The sequence below is a fragment of the Delphinapterus leucas genome, chromosome 7 (assembly GCF_059928025.1).
Source record: "Delphinapterus leucas isolate spDelLeu-1000000601 "Yukka" chromosome 7, BTC_Dleu_Yukka2, whole genome shotgun sequence".
Classification (NCBI taxonomy): Eukaryota; Metazoa; Chordata; class Mammalia; order Artiodactyla; family Monodontidae; genus Delphinapterus; species Delphinapterus leucas.
Window position 1 is genome coordinate 87,226,293 of NC_143135.1, and position 19,109 is coordinate 87,245,401.

Here is a 19,109-nt window from a genome sequence, read left to right on the forward strand (position 1 = left end):
ATTAGGAAAAATAATAATATAATTGAAACAACTGCAACAAGGTAAAACTAAACCACAACAGCAAAAAAAAAAAAAAAAAAAAGGTGGGGGGGAACAAGCCAAAAGGAGCAGAACAATAACAAAGTATAAAGAATAAGATAAAATTAGAAAAATAAAATATTAGAAAAAATATAAGTGCGTCAACAACAAGGTAAAACAGAACCCCAATCTAAAAGAAAAAAAAAAAAAAGAAGAAAAAAAAGCCTTGGTTATGGGGAGCAGAGTTTAGCTGGGGGATGGAACTTAGGCAGGGGTGGGGTTTAGGGTGGAGCAGGGGCCTAGTTGGGGTGAGGGGTGATGTTTGAGCATGGGGCGGGGTCTAGGCTCAAAATATATATTTTTTTTTAATTTCATTTTTTATGTAGCAGGTTCTTATTAGTTATCTATTTTATACATATTAGTGTATGTATGTCAAAAATCTAAAAACATATCAGGCTTTTGGTTTCAAGAGAGCAAACTGAACCCTTCAGTTTACTTTCCCTGTTTAAAAATTTCACTGGCATGACATACGCAAAAAATTAAAAACAAGAAAAAACATTTAGCTGTGCTAGGAAAGGTTACCACGTTTAAAAAAAAAAAAAAAAAAAAAAAAAAAACTGAGAAATTTCTGAATGGTATAGGATATAAAGACCCATACTGATGGCAAATGCCAATCAATGCCAAACAACCAAAACTTTTTTTTTTAATTTTTATTTATTTTTTTGGCCGCATCTGGTTTTCATTGCTTCATGTGGGCTTTCTCTAGGTGCTGCGAGCCGGGGCTACTTTGCGTTGCAGTACGCAGGCTTCTCATTGCCGTGGCTTCTCTTGTTGCGGAGCACAGGCTCTAGGCGCGTGGGCTTCAGTATTTGCAGTACGCAAGCTCAGTTGTTGCGGCACGTGGACCCTAGAGAGTGTGGGCTCCAGTAGTTGTGGCACTCAGGCTCAGCAGCTGTGGGACATGTGGGATCTTCCCAGACCAGGGACCAAACCTGTGTCCCCTGCATTGGCAGGTGGATTCTTAACCACAGCACCACCAGGGAAGTCACAACCAAAACTTTAATGTGGACAAAAGAGACCCCAGATAATTCAACTTTGGCAAAAGATAGGTTGTCCCAACAGCTCCACAGAAAACATTCCAGCTCAGAGTGGCAGGAGTAGGAAATGTCAAGAGCAGCAGAGAGAAGTGTACCAAAGCGCAGGCTTCAGCTTCTGTTTCTAGGCTTTTTGTGATTCACAATGCTAAGTAAAAGGGGGATTTGCCACAGTGGGGCACAAGGGACAGTCTCTTAGCGAACTTCAGACTATCACACACAAACCAGGAAAAATGACAGCACAGTTGTGAAATTCCTTAAGAGGCCCCATCTTTCCCTACTTCTAAAAGTGTTCTAGGAAACTTTAGATCATGAACTTACAAGTAAGAACATACTTGGGCACATAACTACATTATATGTATATTTATTTAGAAGTTATACAATGCTATCACGCTAATATATTAGCATATTTAAAAAAATAATTTGAAAGAGGAAAGACAAAAATATAGACAAACATTTTAATATTTTTTCTTGCATCCTAACAGATCATGTTGAGTACTCCTTGGGGATATTACTATTCTAATTCCACAAGCAGAAGCTGGAAGAGGAGGCCAGTGAAGAAAGAGTCAGCAGGGAGCAAACCAAAGGACCTCAAGCACTCAACTAGAGTCCTCCACAGGGCAGATGGCCTCAAGCTGACATCCTAATCAGAAGTGAGGTTTTGTTACAGGTGGATTCATTTGAAAGAACTCCTACCCCTAGGTCTGCTCCTGGCCTGACCCTGAACCTACTGACCTGACAGCCCACCCATATACTCACTACACCCAAGGTAAACGCCTGCTTTTAGATCCTAGCATTCTGGCTCTAATTATCAGGAAATAGAACAGGGACTACAAGAATTAACTGCTGAGAGAGCCCATACGAGATAACAATACTCTTTAATTTAGACCTCTTCATTTACAATATGAAATGTGTATAGCAAATACTGTTCTAGTACTTTAAACAGAGTCTCAATTAGTTCTCACAAAAACCTTCTGAAGACGTAATGTTATCATCATCCTAATTGTACAAATGAGAAAAATGAGGCAAAGAAAGTATTTGTGTGAAGTCAAAGAGCTACAGCTGCGATTCTACTACAGGCAGTGTGGTTCCAGAGCCCACACTTTTCAACTACTACATATTACTGCATTATAATAAATGTAATTTAATTTTCCCTCGTGTCCAAACTAAAGCAATTCTGCTTAGTTAAAAAACAAATATTTTATTTCTCACTATCCAATACCAAAAAGGCCCACTTGCTGATTCGTTTTTGACTAACACAAAACATTTTGCTCACTATAAATAACATTTCAATATGCTATGAAGTAGTAAATGCTAACTGCATCTACATTTTTATTCAAATAAGATAGACTATGTATTTACAAAACAGGAGACCTAGAAGAATCAACAGAAGTGAATATTAGTTCACAAAAGTAAAATATCTATAACGTATGGTGCATGCAGCTTCCTATGTTGTTTTCTTAAAAATTTGCTCACTCACACCAAAAAAAAGCCTTTCATCTTCCAAACAGACTTTATCAGGGTGTTCAAGTTCATTAATTATCTAATCAAGAGATTAAGTTTACTACTTTGTCAAGAGAAGAAACAACTTCCCAGGAGTTTTTAAATTCTATTTCATCATATTTTGGATCAGTAGCTATCTAATATGTTATTTATTGCTGTAATGCCAGAAACTCTCTCTCCCATATTCTAAGGTCAATAGTAAGCTTGATCACAGACTATTGCTCTCCTGCTCATATGTATCAATAAAAGTTTATGTAAAAGTTACCTTCCTCCTTTCTGCAATCAATTCACTTCTTAACCACCTGACCTCTGGTCACCAATCTCTTTCCTCCTTTTCTCAATGAAACTTGATTACTTACAACATTATATACAGCATTACCTAGAGAGCCTAAATAAAACTACTAATAGTTTAGAGCAGGTCCCAGACTAACAGAATCTCTAGAGGTGGTTTCCAAGCATTGCTTTTCTTTTTTCCTCTTGAAAGCTCCCCAAGGTGGCTCAAATGTGCTCTCAAGAGTGAGAAAAAAAAAGGACAATATCAGTAGTCCAAGTTCTTTAACATGTTCTAACTCCAGGCTACCATATTATGAGCCGACAACATCAAACTGCTGTCAGGTGCCTGTTTATAGCCTGTGCCTTTGCTCCTGCCATCCCCTTGAAACCAAGTTCCCCTAAAACCGAGTTTAGGATTAACCTCTCTATCCAACTTTATTCCCTTTCTTGTCCCCTCTGACCTTAATCCTGTGCTAAATGAACACTAATAATCAGAGTCAGATGACCAAAACTGCTGTTGTTGATAATATCATTAATGTACTAAAATTGCTGTTGTATCATCAGATATCATCATTAATGTACAGCTTACTTCTCCAGGGCAAGATAAGCTAACAGACCACCAAGTCATGGACCACCTGGCTAGCGAATCATAAGCCAGAGACACCCTTTCTTCTACGATTAAGAAATGTCACAGAAAATGTCACAAGATGATGATTAACCCCAGCTTCTTTGTTCTTTCCCTTTTAAAAAAACCCTCTAACTCAAAGACCAGGTTGGAGTGGATCTGAGACTTGTCTCCAACTCCCTTGCTTGGTGCCCTGAAATAAACCCTTACTTTGCTGCAAACTCTCACTTTCAAGAGTTTGGCTTTCTGTGCTGCGGGAACACAAGCCCATCGCTTGGTTACACCCGCTGTCTAGGATCTCCACCTATTCCACTCATGGACTATGGAGAACATCTTTTTTTTTTTTTCTTCTTTTATTTGCGGTACGCGGGCCTCTCACTGTTGTGGCCTCTCCCGTTGCGGAGCACAGGCTCCGGACGTGCAGGCTCAGCGGCCATGGCTCACGGGCCCAGCCGCTCCGCGGCATGTGGGATCTTCCCAGATTGGGGCACGAACCCGTGTCCCCTGCATCGGCAGGCGGACTCTCAACCACTGCGCCACCAGGGAAGCCCTGGAGAATATCTCTGAATTCCCTTTAGTCCTCGTTACAATGATTTGCATAACCGATGTTAAATAAATACCTGCTAATAATTATTTTTAAAAAGTCCTATCTCTCAAAATCTAGGAATGAGAAAAACTATCCCCTACAGTTGTTCAAGACATTTGAACAGGTACTGTGAAATATTCCAAGTGCTACATTTTTGCATTATAAGTTAAGGTAAAAAAACACAGAAAGAAGTATGCAGTAGCATCCACACTATGGTGTCAAAATTACTTCATTTGGTAAATGATACCTGGTCAAAAAGCTGTTTGCCAGTTGTGTTGGGCTGAATGGCAAATTCCAGCTCAGCATCCATTGTTGTTACTCTTACATTGATCTGCAATAAAAAACAAAGGGAAAATCAGTAGAAAAGAGAAAAATACTTTTATCTGATTTATAAAATAAAGTGGTATCATATATAGGCAGTAAAAAGCAACTCTATAATGTACCTAATATTTTCTTTATTAAAGTGATAGTTTGATTTATTTATATTTGTTTTTGATTTATTGAATACTTAACATACAGTAGGCACGAGGACCTGCGCTTTTCATTTTCTTATTTAGCCTCTGCAACAATACCAGGAGATATGTGCATTTCTATAGAAAAGTTCATTTCTACAGAAAAGTTTCCATCATTTGCCCAAGGACACATGGATATCAAATGGCAGGGCAGAGGTATAACTCCAAATTCTTTGAATGTCATTCACTACTCCATATTTCTTTCAATATAAAAATCAAATATTAGTTTCATTTATACTGCAAATGTATTATTCTTCACTTTATAAAAACCATACATCTATTGCCTTTTATTTGCTAAACTTTTTTAAATTCCAATTTTGGGGTGTAAATACCTTTCTAGTTGGATATCTCACCAAAAACGTAACATGCCTTAACCAAAATAATTTTTACTCCAGAATAGCATCTTCACCTAGAATTCACCATGATATGGTAAAAACCTATCTTTTTAACTTTTAACTCACACTATTAGAACTCTAAATCAGACTTATTTCCCCTTACGTTTTACTCATGCTAACAACCACATGTACCTCCACACATGTACTTTTATCTGAAATACCTTCTCTAATCAAAAAAATCTTATAGAGCTCCTTCTTTAAAATAATCTTTTAGGAAATATTAATACACATAAAATACTTGTAACATATATAGACAATGAAGCATAACAAAATAAAACCCACTGTAACATAACAATAAATATATATTTGGTCTTCATCCTGGTTCCTGGCAGAGCTCCTAAAATCGCTGGAATTTCCTGAGTGATAGATGTGAGAGGAGGATCTTTTGTTATTCATAATAAGCTCCTTTCAACCATAACGGAGTTTATGCTAATGAGGTGACTCCAGATGGGCCCTAATAGCTTCAGAATGGAGGCTGGTAGCCAGAGAAACCAATCACATGATTTAGAGGACTGAACCTTTTAGACACCCACCCCGACTGCCCAGGAGGGGAAAGGCTGGGGAATGAGCTGATCATCAATGTCCAATGATTTAATCAACCACACCTATGAAATGGAACCTCCATAAAACCCTAAACAAAAGGGTTCAGAGAGCTTCCCTGCTTCTTCCTGCTGAGAGGGTGGTGCACTGCAAACTCCACAAAGACAGAAACTCCTTCACTCGGAACCCTTCTGGACCTCACCTTCTCCATCTGTTTCATTTGTATCCTTTATAGTACCCTTCATATTAACTAGTAATAGTAAGTAAAGTGTTTCCCTGAGTTCTGTGAGCTGTTATATATAGCAAATTATAGAATCTGAAGAGGGGATCGTGGGAATCCCCAAACGTTAGCCAAGTTGGACAGAAGTGTGAGTCACTTGCACTACCTGTGATTTGCTTCAGAAGTCCAGAGCAGTCCGGTGGGTCTGCGCTAATTCTGGGTAGTTGTGTCAGAACAAATTAAATTGCAGGACACACAACTGGTATCCACATAGAATTGGAGAACTGCTTGGTATGAAAAACCCACACATGTGGTATCAGAACATTCTGAATAAAGAAAATGTTTTCCTTTTTGGTGTCAGAACATTTTGAACAAAGAAAAGGTTCTCCTTTACCCATAAATCTACCATTCAACTTAAAAACTAGAAATGACAAAAAATGTCACCAGTGTATTTCTTCTTTGTGAATTCCCTGACCCCAATGCCCACAGCTAAGTACTAACCTAAATTTTGTGTTTGTCATCCCCTTAGCTTTTTAAAAACCAATATTTCTGTCACAAATGTAGGTATCTATATGTAAAATATTGTTTAGTTTTTGATTTTTAGCTGCATAGCTGTATTAAAATTGTATATTTGCTAATAAAGTCCTTCTTGATGTGGGCAATGATTACATATGTATATTTTATGAAAATTCATCAACTACACACATATATTCTTTTGCATATGTATATTCTATTTCAATAAAAGGTTTAAACAAAAAGTTTGCTACACTAGTTTGCCTTTTCACAATTATATTTCTAAGATTCACTGATGTTTTTGTGAGTAGTTGCAATTCATTCATCTTTATGTGACTAGACAGTAATTCATTTATCATTTTCCTATCGATTGACATTAAATTGTTTCCAATTTTTTGGTTATTAAGAACAATACTGCTATGAACATTCTTCTACATGTCTCCTAGTGCATGTGTCTGAGTTTCTCTAGAAGTATAACTCAGAATTCCTGGGTGATAAAGTATGCATAGCTTCAACTTTACAATGTAATGCTGAATTGTCTTCCAACATGATTGTATCAATTTACACTCCCATAAATAATAATTCCTGCTGCTCTATATTTTCACTAATAGTGGATATAATCAGATTTTTTAATGTTTAACAATCTAGTGGGTACAAAATGATATCTCAATATGGTGTTAATATGCAGGTTCTTGATCCCTAATGAAGTTGGGAACTTCTTCTTATGTGTGATATGCAGAATTATAAGACAGCCCCCATGATCTCCTCGCCCCCACCCCCACCTTACTCCCATGATTATGTTAACATTACAAGACAAAAGGGATTTTGCAGATGTACTTAAGGTTACTAATCAGTTGGCCTAAAGATAGGAAAATCATTGTGGGTGGGCCTGAGCTAATCACATGATTCCTTTAAAAGCAAAGAGTTTTCTCTGACTGGGTGCAGAAGTCAGAGAGATTTAAAGTGTGAGAGGACTTTGACATTAAAGAGGTTCTCCACTGCTGAATTGGAGGGGGCATGAGCAAAGGGCTTGTCACACACACCACACTCTAGGACTAAGAGAGACCCCTGGCCAACAGCTAGCAAGAAAATGGGGACTTCATTCACCAGTAAAGAAGGATAGATCATTCTGCAAGGCAATGGATTGTGCCAATGATAGGAATGAGCTTGAAAGAGAACCCCAAACTTCAGATGAGAATGCAGTTGAGCTACACCTTGACTTCAGGGTAGTGAGACCCTGAGCAGAGAACCCATTCATATCATCCCGTATTTCTAGCGTATAAAACTGTGAGATAATAGATGTGTGTTGCTTCAAGCTACCAAATTTGTGATAATTTGTTATAGAGCAATAGAAAAGTAATATAATATGCTTCTTGACCACTCAGTCTCCCCATCTTTCACAATGTCTGTTCACATGTATTGCTTATTTTCTATTGGGTTGTCTTTTTCTTACTCATATGTGGGAGATCTTTATATATTCTAGATATTAATCCTTTGTCAGTTACTTGCATTACAAAGAAATCTACTAGTTTGTAGCTTGCCCTTCTATTTTATGAAGAGTCCCTCTCTATGATAAACATTTTTAAAATTTTAATGTTGAATTTATCAATGTTTTACATGCAGATATCAATTTTTTGCCATATTTAAGAAAACCTTTAACACAATACTGTAAATCAACTATACCCCAATATAAAATAATTTTTTTTAAAAAAAAAGCAAAGAAATCCTTCCCTAGTCTGGAGTCATAAAGATATTCTTATATTTCCTATCAAAGTTTTGTTTTTCATAGTTTGTCTTCAATGATTTTTGCTTATGATTTAAGGTAGAAATCCAATTTCATTTCCTAATCCCCAGAGGGATAATAATACAGTGATTTTAAACATCCAAACATGCTGTATATTGATTACCTCATTCACTCTCCAAAGACTGCACTGTCACAAATCTAATGTCCATAGGTATGGGTCTTATTTTGTGCTATTCTGTTGTACTGTTCAATTGAACTATTCTCCCAATACCATATTGTCTGAATTACTGTATCTTTAAATAAGTCTTGATATCTGGTATGGCAAGTCGTCCCTTATTATTTTCAGAACTGTTTTGGCTATTCTTGTCTCTTTGTTCTTGCTCTTGACTCCACATATAATTATAAATTTTTCAAAACACCACATTATGATTTAAATTGGAACTACACTAAATTCATCAGCCTCTTGGGGTAAAAAATGACATCTTTTCAATATTGACTCTTACTATCCAAGTGTATGGTTCTTTCTATGCATTGATTTAGGTCTTCTTTAAGATCTTTTTAAAAAATGTTTATAATTTCCTCCAGAAAAATCATATTAATCATTTAAGATATCTTTCTCCTATGGTTTTATAGCTATTATAATTATAGGTTCATAATCCCAAGACATCCTAAATGCATTGAAAACTCTAGTTTATTAGCTAATTTCTAGCAAAAACAATTGAAATAAGTCCACCTGGTGAATTAATTTATCCCACTTCAAATGGATATTCACACACCAATCTATAGAAATACTGATGTGATGCAACAGACCTTGATGGAAATTTCATAACACTACTTATGCACATAATACATTGTATATTCACCTTTCTAAAATCCAAAGAATTCCAACTACTGAAACTCATCTAGCTTAAAGCGTTTCAAACATAGGGTCATAAATATGATGAAGTATCTTTCCAAAATTTTTTCTGGTTTTACTTCTGTAGAAATGCAATTGATTTTTATATTGATTCTTTTATCAGCTCCCTTGCCAACTGTTAAATTGTAAATTCTTGTATTTATATAAACCAGGGGTCAGAAAACTTTTTCTGTAAAGGTACAAACAGTAAATATTTCAGGCTTTGCAGACCATACTGTCTGCTGCATCTACTCAATTCTCCTGCTATAGCAGAAAAGCAGTTATAGATAATAAACAATGAGCATACTGTGTTCCAACAAAACTTTATAGACATTGAAATTTGAATTTCATATAATTTTCAAGTCATGAAATATTACTATTCGTTTGATTTTTTTTTCAACCATTGAAAATGTAAGAATCATTCTTAGCTTGAAGGTTGTACAAAAACAACTGGTGGGCTGGCTCTGGCCTATGGGCCATAATTTGCCAACCCGATATAAATAAATACCTTAACATCTTCAAAGCGTTTCTTCCTTTCCAGTACTAGAGTTTTTAATTTTTCTGCACAGGCTTTCTATTCAGTGTTGAACAGCGGCAGTGATAGTGTGTACATTTTGTCTTGTCCCCGATCTTAAAAGAAAAGCCTCCACTGTTAACAAATTAAGAATTACTTTTGTTATAGGTTTTCTTCGATACTTAGCTTAAGAAGTATTGGTTTTTACTTTTAAATCATGAATAGTTGTTCAATTTTAGCAACTACTCTGAATTTATTATATGATTTTTCTCCTTAAAACTAACCATATGATTGTAGCAGAGACTACTTGTTGTTTGACCACCAAAATCTAACAGAATTACCGTTTGACATGGCTACTGAGCTACAAGAACATTTCTCAATGTCTCTTGCAATTAGGTATGGCTATGTGACTAAGGTCTCACCAACAGAACATGAAGAGAAGAGACAGATATAAGGCCACTTTTCAGCCTAGTCATAAATAGTGAGCATGCTTCAGTAGTTGCTCACGGGCTCTAGAGCAGAGGCTCAGCAGCTGTGGCGTAAGGGCTTAGCTACACCACGGCACGTGGGATCTTCCTGGACCAGGGCTCGAACCTGTGTCCCCTGCGTTGGCAGGCGGATTCCTAACCACTGTGCCACCAGGGAAGCCTTATATATAATTTTTAACCCTTACTCTTAGGAAAAATAAATGTTCTTCACTCAATTATTCAGACAGTTTTCCAAACTACTTTTAACTTTCACATTCCTATCAGAAATAAGAGTTCTAGTTGATCCACATCCTTACAGCCAAGGTATTATCAGTCTAATTACAGCTCCTCTGGTAAATATAAGGTGGTATCATACTGTATTTTTCATTTATGTTTCCCTGATAACCAAAGATATTGAGGATATTTTCAACTGCTTATTCGCTATTAATATATTTTCTTTTGTGAAGTAGCTGTTCAAACTTTTTGCCCACTTTTTAAAAATTGGGTTGTCTTATTGAGTTCTAAAAGAATGCTATACTGAAATCATTTTCTCCCAATCTGCCTTGCCTTTTTTACTTTCTTATTGTTGTCTTTCAAATAGCAAATTTCTTTTTGATTAACCCATTTTTTAATGTTTTTTTAGGTTCAATGGCTTAAATGAGGTATAATTTTTTTTAACATCTTTATTGGAGTATAATTGCTTTACAATGGTGTGTTAGTTTCTGCTTTATAACAAAGTGAATCAGTTATACATATACATATGTTCCCATATCTCTTCCCTCTTGCGACTCCCTCCCTCCCACCCTCCCTATCCCACCCCTCTAGGTGGTCACAAAGCACCGAGTTGATCTCCCTGTGCTATGCAGCTGCTTCCCAATAGCTATCCATTTTATGTTTCGTAGTGTATGTATGTTCATGCCACTCTCTCACTTTGCCATAGCTTACCCTTCGCCCTCCCCATATCCTCAAGTCCATTCTCTAGTAGGTCTGTGCCTTTATTCCTGTCTTACCCCTAGGTTCTTCATGACATTTTCTTTTTCTTAGATTCCATATATATATGTGTTAGCATACAGTATTTGTCTTTCTCTTTCTGACTTACTTCACTCTGTATGACAGACTCTAGGTCCATCCACTTCACTACAAATAACTCAATTTCATTTCTTTTTATGGCTGAGTAATATTCCATTGTATATATGTGCCACATCTACTTTATCCATTCATCTGATGATGGACACTTACGTTGTTTCCATCTCCTGGCTATTGTAAATAGAGCTGCAATGAACATTTTGGTACATGACTCTTTCTGAATTATGGTTTTCTCAGGGTATATGCCCAGTAGTGGGATTGCTGGGTCATATGGTAGTTCTATTTGTAGTTTTTTAAGGAACCTCCATACTGTTCTCCATAGTGGCGGTACCAATTCACATTCCCACCAGCAGTGCAAGAGGGTTCCCTTTTCTCCACACCCTCTCCAGCATTTACTGTTTGTAGATTTTTTGATGATGGCCATTCTGACCGGTGTGAGATGATATCTCATTGTAGTTTTGATTTGCATTTCTCTCATGATTAATGATGTTGAGCATTCTTTCATGTGTTTGTTGGCAGTCTGTATATCTTCTTTGGAGAAATGTCTACTTAGGTCTTCTGTCCATTTTTGGATTGGGTTGTTTTTTTGTTATTGAGCTGCATGAGTTGCTTGTAAATTTTGGAGATTAATCCTTTGTCAGTTGTTTCCTTTGCAAATATTTTCTCCCATTCTGAGGGTTGTCTTTTTGCCTTGTTTATGGTTTCCTTTGCTGTGCAAAAGCTTTGAAGTTTCATTAGGTCCCATTTGTTTATTTTTGTTTTTATTTCCATTTCTCTAGGAGGAGGTGGGTCAAAAAGGATCTTGCTGTGATCTATGTCATAGAGTGTTCTGCCTATGTTTTCCTCTAAGAGTTTGATAGTTTCTGGCCTTACATTTAGGTCTTTAATCCATTTTGAGCTGATTTTTGTGTATGGTCTTAGGGAGTGTTCTAATCTCATACTTTTACATGTACCTGTCCAGTTTTCCCAGCACGACTTATTCAAGAGGCTGTCCTTCGTACACTGTACATTCCTGCCTCCTTTATCACAGATAAGGTGATCATATGTGAGTGGGTTTATCTCTGGGCTTTCTATCCTGTTCCACTGATCTATATTTCTGTTTCTATGCCAGTACCATACTGTCTTGATTACTATAGCTTTGTACTATAGTCTGAAGTCAGGGAGCCTGATTTCTCCAGGTCCGTTTTTCGTTCTCAAGATTGCTTTGGCTATTCGGGGTCTTTGGGTTTCCATACAAATTGTGAAATTTTTTGTTCTAGTTCTGTGAAAAACGCCAGTGGTAGTTTGATAGGGACTGCATTGAATCTGTAGATTGCTTTCAGTAGTAGAGTCATTTTCACAATGTTGATTCTTCCAATCCAAGAACATGGTATATCTCTCCATCTATTTGTATCATCTTTAACTCCTTTCATCAGTGTCTTATAATTTTCTGCATACAGGTCTTTTGTCTACTTAGGTAGGTTTATTCCTAGGTATTTTGTTCTTTTTGTTGCAATGGTAAATGGGAGTGTTTTCTTGATTTCACTTTCAGGTTTTTCATCATTAGTGTATAGGAATGCCAGAGATTTCTGTGCATTAATTTTGTATCCTGCTACTTTACCAAATTCACTGATTAGCTCTAGTAGTTTTCTGGTAGCATCTTTAGTATTCTCTATGTATACTATCATGTCATCTGCAAACAGTGACAGCTTTACTTCTTCTTTTCCGATTTGGATTTCTTTTATTTCCTTTTCTTCTCTGATTGCTGTGGCTAAAACTTCCAAAACTATGTTGAATAAGAGTGGGCAACCTTGTCTTATCACTGATCTTAGTGGAAATGCTTTCAGTTTTTCACCATTGAGGATGATGTTGGCTGTCGGTTTGTCATATATGGCCTTTATTATGTTGAGGAAAGTTCCCTCTATGCCTAATTTCTGGAGAGTTTTTATCATAAATGGGTGCTGAATTTTGTCGAAAGCTTTCTCTGCATCTACTGAGATGACCATATGGTCTTTCTCCTTCAATTTGTTAATATGGTGTATCACACTGATTGATTTGCGTATATTGAAGAATCCTTGCATTCCTGAAATAAACACCACTTGATCATGATGTATGATCCTCTAAATGTGCTGTTGGATTCTGTTTGCTAGTATTTTGTTAAGGATTTTTGCATCTATGTTCATCAGTGATATTGGCCTGTAGTTTTCTTTCTTTGTGACATCCTTGCCTGGTTTTGGTATCAGGGTGATTGATGGTGGCCTCCTAGAATGAGTTTGGGAGTGTTCCTCCCTCTGCTATATTTTGGAAGAGTTTGAGAAGGATAGGTGTTAGCAAAATGTTTGACAGAATTCGCTTGTGAAGCCATCTGGTCCTGGGCTTTTGTTTCTTGGAAGATTTTTAATCACAGTTTCAATTTCACTGCTTGTGATTGGTCTGTTCATATTTTCTATTTCTTCCTGATTCAGTCTTGGCAGGTTGTGCATTTCTAAGAATGTGTCCATTTCTTCCAGGTTGTCCATTTTATTGGCATAGAGTTGCTTGTAATAATCTCTCACAATCTTTTGTATTTCTGCAGTGTCAATTGTTACTTCTCCTTTTTCATTTCTAATTCTATTGATTTGAGTCTTCTCCCTTTTTTTCTTGATGAGTCTGGCTAATGGTTTATCAATTTTGTTTATCTTCTCAAAGAACCAGCTTTTAGTTTTACTGATCTTTGCTATCGTTTCCTTCATTTATTTCTGATGTAATCTTTATGATTTCCTTCCTTCTGCTAACTTTGGGGTTTTTTGGTTCTTCTTTCTCTAACTGCTTTAGGTGCAAGGTTAGGTTGTTTATTCGAGATGTCTCCTGTTTCTTAAGGTAGGATTGTATTGTTATAAACTTCCCTCTTAGAACTGCTTTTGCTGCATCCCATAGGTTTTGGGTCGTCGTGTCTCCACTGTTATTTGTTTCTAGTTATTTTTTGATTTCCTCTTTGATTTCTTCAGTGATCACTTCATTATTAAGTAGTGTGTTGTTTAGCCTCCATGTGTTTGTATTTTTTACAGATCTTTTCCTGTAATTGATATCTAGTCTCATAGTGTTGTGGTCAGAAAAGATACTTGATACAATTTTAATTTTCTTAAATTTACCAAGGCTTGATTTGTGACCCAAGATATGATCTATCCTGGAGAATGTTCTATGAGCACTTGAGAAAAATGTGTATTCTGTTGTTTTTGGATGGAGTGTCCTATAAATATCAATTAAGTCCATCTTGTTTAATGTATCATTTAAAGTTTGTGTTTCCTTATTTATTTTCATTTTGGATGATCTGTCCATGGGTGAAAGTGGGGTGTTAAAGTCCCCTACTATGAATGTGTTACTGTCGATTTCCCCTTTTATGGCTGTTAGTATTTGTCTTATGTATTGAGGTACTCCTATGTTGGGTGCATAAATATTTACAATTTTTATATCTTCTTCTTGGGTCGATCCCTTGATCATTATGTAGTGTCCTTCTTTGTCTCTTCTAATAGTCTTCATTTTAAAGTCTATTTTGTCTGATATGAGAATTGCTACTCCAGCTTTCTTTTGGTTTCCATCTGCATGGAATATCTTTTTCCATCCCCTTAATTTCAATCTGTATGTGTCTCTAGGTCTGAAGCGGGTCTCTTGTAGACAGCATATATATGTGTCTTATTTTTGTATCCATTCAGCCAGTCTGTGTCTTTTGGTGGGAGCATTTAATCCATTTACGTTTAAGGTAATTATTGATATGTATGTTCCTATTCCCATTTTCTTAATTGTTTTTGGTTTGTTATTGTAGGTCTTCTCCTTCTCTTGTGTTTCTTGCCTAGAGAAGATCCTTTAGCATTTGTTGTAATGCTGGTTTGGTGGTGCTGAACTCTCTCAGCTTTTGCTTGTCTCTAAAGGTTTTAATTTCTCCATCAAATCTGAATGAGATCCTTGCTGGGCAGAGTAATCTTGGTCGTAGGTTTTTCTCCTTCATCACTTTAAATATGTCTTGCCAGTCCCTTCTGGCTTGCAGAGTTTCTGCTGAAAGATCAGCTGTTAACCGTATGGGGATTCCCTTGTGTGTTATTTGTTGTTTTCCCCTTGCTGCTTTTAATATGCTTTCTTTGCATTTAATTTTTGACAGTTTGATTAATATGTGTCTTATCATGTTTCTCCTTGGATTTATCCTGTATGGGACTCTCTGTGCTTCCTGGACTTGATTAACTATTTTCTTTCCCATATTAGCGAAGTTTTCAACTATAAACTCTTCAAATATTTTCTCAGTCCCTCTCTTTTTCTCTTCTTCTTCTGGAACCCCTATAATTCGAATGTTGGTGCGTTTAATGTTGTCCCAGAGGTCTCTGAGACTGTCCTCAGTTCTTTTCATTTTTTTTTCTTTATTCTGTTCTGCAGTAGTTATTTCCACTATTTTATCTTCCAGGTCACTTATCTGCTCTTCTGCCTCAGTTATTCTGCTATTGATCCCTTCTAGAGTATTTTTAATTTCATTTATTGTGTTGTTCATCGTTGCTTGTTTCATCTTTACTTCTTCTAGGTCCATGTTAAATGTTTCTTGCATTTTCTCTATTCTATTTCCAAGATTTGGGATCATCTTTACTATCATTATTCTGAATTCTTTTTCAGGTAGATTGCCTATTTCCTCTTCATTTGTTAGGTCTGGTGGGTTTTTATCTTGCTCCTTCATCTGCTGTGTTTTTCTGTCGTCTCATGTTGCTTACCTTACTGTGTTTGGGGTCTCCTTTTTGCAGGCTGTAGGTTCGTAGTTCCCGTTGTTTTTGATGTCTGTCTCCAGTGGCTAAAGTTGGTTCAGTGGGTTGTGTAGCCTTCCTGGTGGAGGGGACTAGTGCCTGTGCTCTGGTGGATGAGGCTGGATCTTGTCTTTTTGGTGGGCAGGTCCACGTCTAGTGGTGTGTTTTGGGGTGTCTGTGGACTTATTATGATTTTAGGCAGCCTCTCTGCTAATGGGTGAGTTTGTGTTCCTGTCTTGCTAGTTGTTTGGCATAGAGTGTCCAGAACTGTAGCTTGCTGGTCGTTGAGTGAAGCTGGGTGTTGGTGTTGAGATGGAGATCTCTGGGAGATTTTTGCTGTTTGAAATTACGTGGAGCTGGGAGGTCTCTTGTGGACCAGTGTCCTAAAGTTGGCTCTCCCACCTCAGAGGCACAGCACTGACTCCTGGCCGCAGCACCAAGGACTTTCATACGCATGGCCTGCCCGTGGTGCCGATGACTGTCGCGGCTTCGGCCGCCGGGGCCCCTCCAGAGCTGGCAGCCTCAGGGAGGCCGCCTCCCCTCAGGCTCCGGGGCAGTTCCGTGACGGCAGAGGGAAGAGACCCCGAGCCAGGAGTTCCTGCTCTACGGAAATGCGGGCTCCTTTCTCCAAATAGCAAACTTTTTAAATTTGATGTTCAATTTTTTTTTTTAATGCTTCAAACTTTCTGTGTACTATCAAAGAAATCTTTGCCTACCCCATGACTGCAAAAACGTTTTCTATTTTCTTCTAGAAGTTTTATAGTTTGGGCCTTTTAATTTAGGCCTGTGATCCATTCAGAGTTAGTTGTTTGTGTAAACTGTGATATAAGAGTCAAGATTCGTATTTTTCTGTATGGATAACTCTTTGTTCCAACATCATTTCTTGAAAAGAATTTATTTCCCCATTGAATTGTGTGACAACATTGTGTGTGGAGATGTGTATTTGTTCCACTGATCCTATTATCTAATATTTTAATGCCACACTGTCTTATTTTTGTTGCCTGAAAATAAGTGTTGAAATCCAGGAGTATAAGTGCTCCACCCTTGTTTTTTTCTTTTATTTATTTTATTTTTTAAATAAATTCATTTATTTATTTTTGGCTGTGCTGGGTCTTCGTTGCTGCATGAGGGCTTTTCTCTGGCTGCAGCGAGTGGGGACTACTCTTCGTTGCAGTGTGCGGGCCTCTCACTGTGGTGGTCTCTCTTGTTGTGGAGCACGGGCTCTAGGCACGCGGGCTTCAGTAGTTGTGGCTCACAGGCTCTAGAGCTCAGGCTCAGTAGTTGTCACACATCGGCTTGGTTCCTCCGCCGCATTGGGAATCTTTCCGGACTAGGGCTCGAACCTGTGTCCCCTGCACTGGCAGGCGGACTTCTAACCACTGTGCCATCAGGGAAACCCCACCCTTTTCTTTTTTTTTTTAACATCTTTATTGGAGTATAATTGCTTTACAATGCTTTCTTAGTTTCTGCTGTACAACAAAGTGAATCAGCTATATGTATAAATATATCCCCATATCCCCTCCCTCTTGCGTCTCCCTCCCACCCTCCCTATCCCACGCCTCTAGGTGGTCACAAAGCACCGAGCTGATCTCCCTGTGCTATGCGGCTGCTTCCCACTAGCTATTGCTTTAGCTATTCCACGTAAGTTTTGGCTCTTCCATAAACATTTTATAATCAGCTAGTCAATTTTAACCAAAGGGATTCAACTGATTAGAATTACATTCAATCTACCAATATATTTGGGGAGAACAGACATTGTAATAATATTTTCTAGACATATCTATGACCAACGTTTATTTTTGTATACCTTTTGGTCTTTTTAAGTACTTATAAGTTTTCGGCATAGAGATCTTGTACAGCATCTGTAAAGTTATTCCTAAATACTTTATGTTTTCAATGCTATTACAAATGGAATTATTTCATTTTTTGAATTTTGCTGCTAGTATATAAAACAGAAAACTGACTTTTAAAAAATATAACCTTATGTCCAACAATCTTGCTAAATTCTGTTATTAGTTCTAATAGTTGTTTTGTAAATTCCAGGTTATTTACATAATTATGTCATCTGCAAATAGAAAAATTTAATTCTTGCTTTGTACTGATTATGCCTTTCACTTCCTTTTATTCTTCTCTCCCTCCAACAATGCACTTTTTTACCTGCTAAATGTTTAAAAGTAATTCGAAAGTGACATTCATGCCAGAAAATTCAAATAACCACAACCAATTATTTTCTTAAAAAGATAACTGGCCAAAAAATTCTTGAAAAAAAAAAAACCCCGATTTTGTTAGATGAAGAAAAGTACATTTATCCTAAGATAAAAGAATAAACCTTAGTCACAAATTATATAATTATAAAACTTAATAAAATGATCACATATATACCATTAAATCAAAAATCTAGGACTATATATAATATCAGCACTGGTATCACTAGCATCAAAGCTAGAATTATGAGAAAATTAATACTGCATGGATCCTTCTGACCTCTCATTATTTTCTCCTGTTTAACACTAAGTTACTTTTTACTAAGCACTGAATGTATATGTACCAGGATCTTCTAATCCTCACCAGACTCTCCAGTAAGTAACTAATTATATCTCCATTTTATATGTGAAGAAATTAAGAATTGGAGAGACTGAACTAATCTAACAAAGGTCAGTCAGGTTAAGTGGCAGGGCAAGGATAAGAACTAAGTTTGACCCCACAACCTGTAGTAATCTTAATTACAGTGTCACCTAAACCTCTTCATCACTGGCCCACATAACACCATACTCCAGCCACATTAATCTAAAACAAACAACAGTAATATCAGTGCTTTTTTTCCCCCCAAAACTCTACCATAATACTTTGCCTTGTTTCGAAAGGAACTTAATGCCACTGATATTTTATTAAGTAAGCAGTGTCAGAAGTAATAAAATACACTTACTGGTTTCGGCATTTTCCTTCTCTTTTTGTCACCCTCTTTAAAAATTCTTCACTTTTATGAATTCTGTTGTTCTTCTGTTAAAGAAAAGAAAGCATAATTGATCTATTATCTTTTTATATAGTAATGTTTTTGCTTAACAATATAATTTGTATAAAGAAAACTTTAACATTTTTAAATGTTACAATTAACATGGAGCTCATTTTATTCTAATTTTCAATGTCTTCTATTATTCACATTCTTTTAAAATACTTATATCTGTGATTTAAAACAGCACACATCTCAAATAACACAGTATAAAGCACCTCAATCATCAACTAAAAGTTTTAATTTAATTACAGACAACACATAGCAAAGGAAAGATTACTAAGGGCCAAATGCTTTCTCTTTCTGAGTCAAGTTTGCCCCTATTATACCCAGACTGGTAGAGAAGAGGGACGGCAAAGAAGAGAACAGATAGAT

At 36.8% G+C, this 19,109-nt stretch overlaps 1 protein-coding gene across 2 annotated transcripts in view; it reads right to left on the reverse strand.

Annotated features, from left to right (window-relative positions):
- Positions 1-19,109, reverse strand: part of RDX (radixin) — a 102,002-nt gene that overhangs the window by 69,858 nt on the left and 13,035 nt on the right. For both annotated transcript variants that reach the window (XM_089915522.1, XM_022561536.3), the window contains exons 2-3: positions 18,651-18,724; positions 4,347-4,430 (exon numbers count right to left, since the gene is read on the reverse strand). In XM_089915522.1, the coding sequence (XP_089771648.1) occupies positions 4,347-4,430; positions 18,651-18,662 (96 nt within the window). In that variant the 5' untranslated portion in view covers positions 18,663-18,724. The remainder of the gene's footprint in view (positions 1-4,346; positions 4,431-18,650; positions 18,725-19,109) is intronic.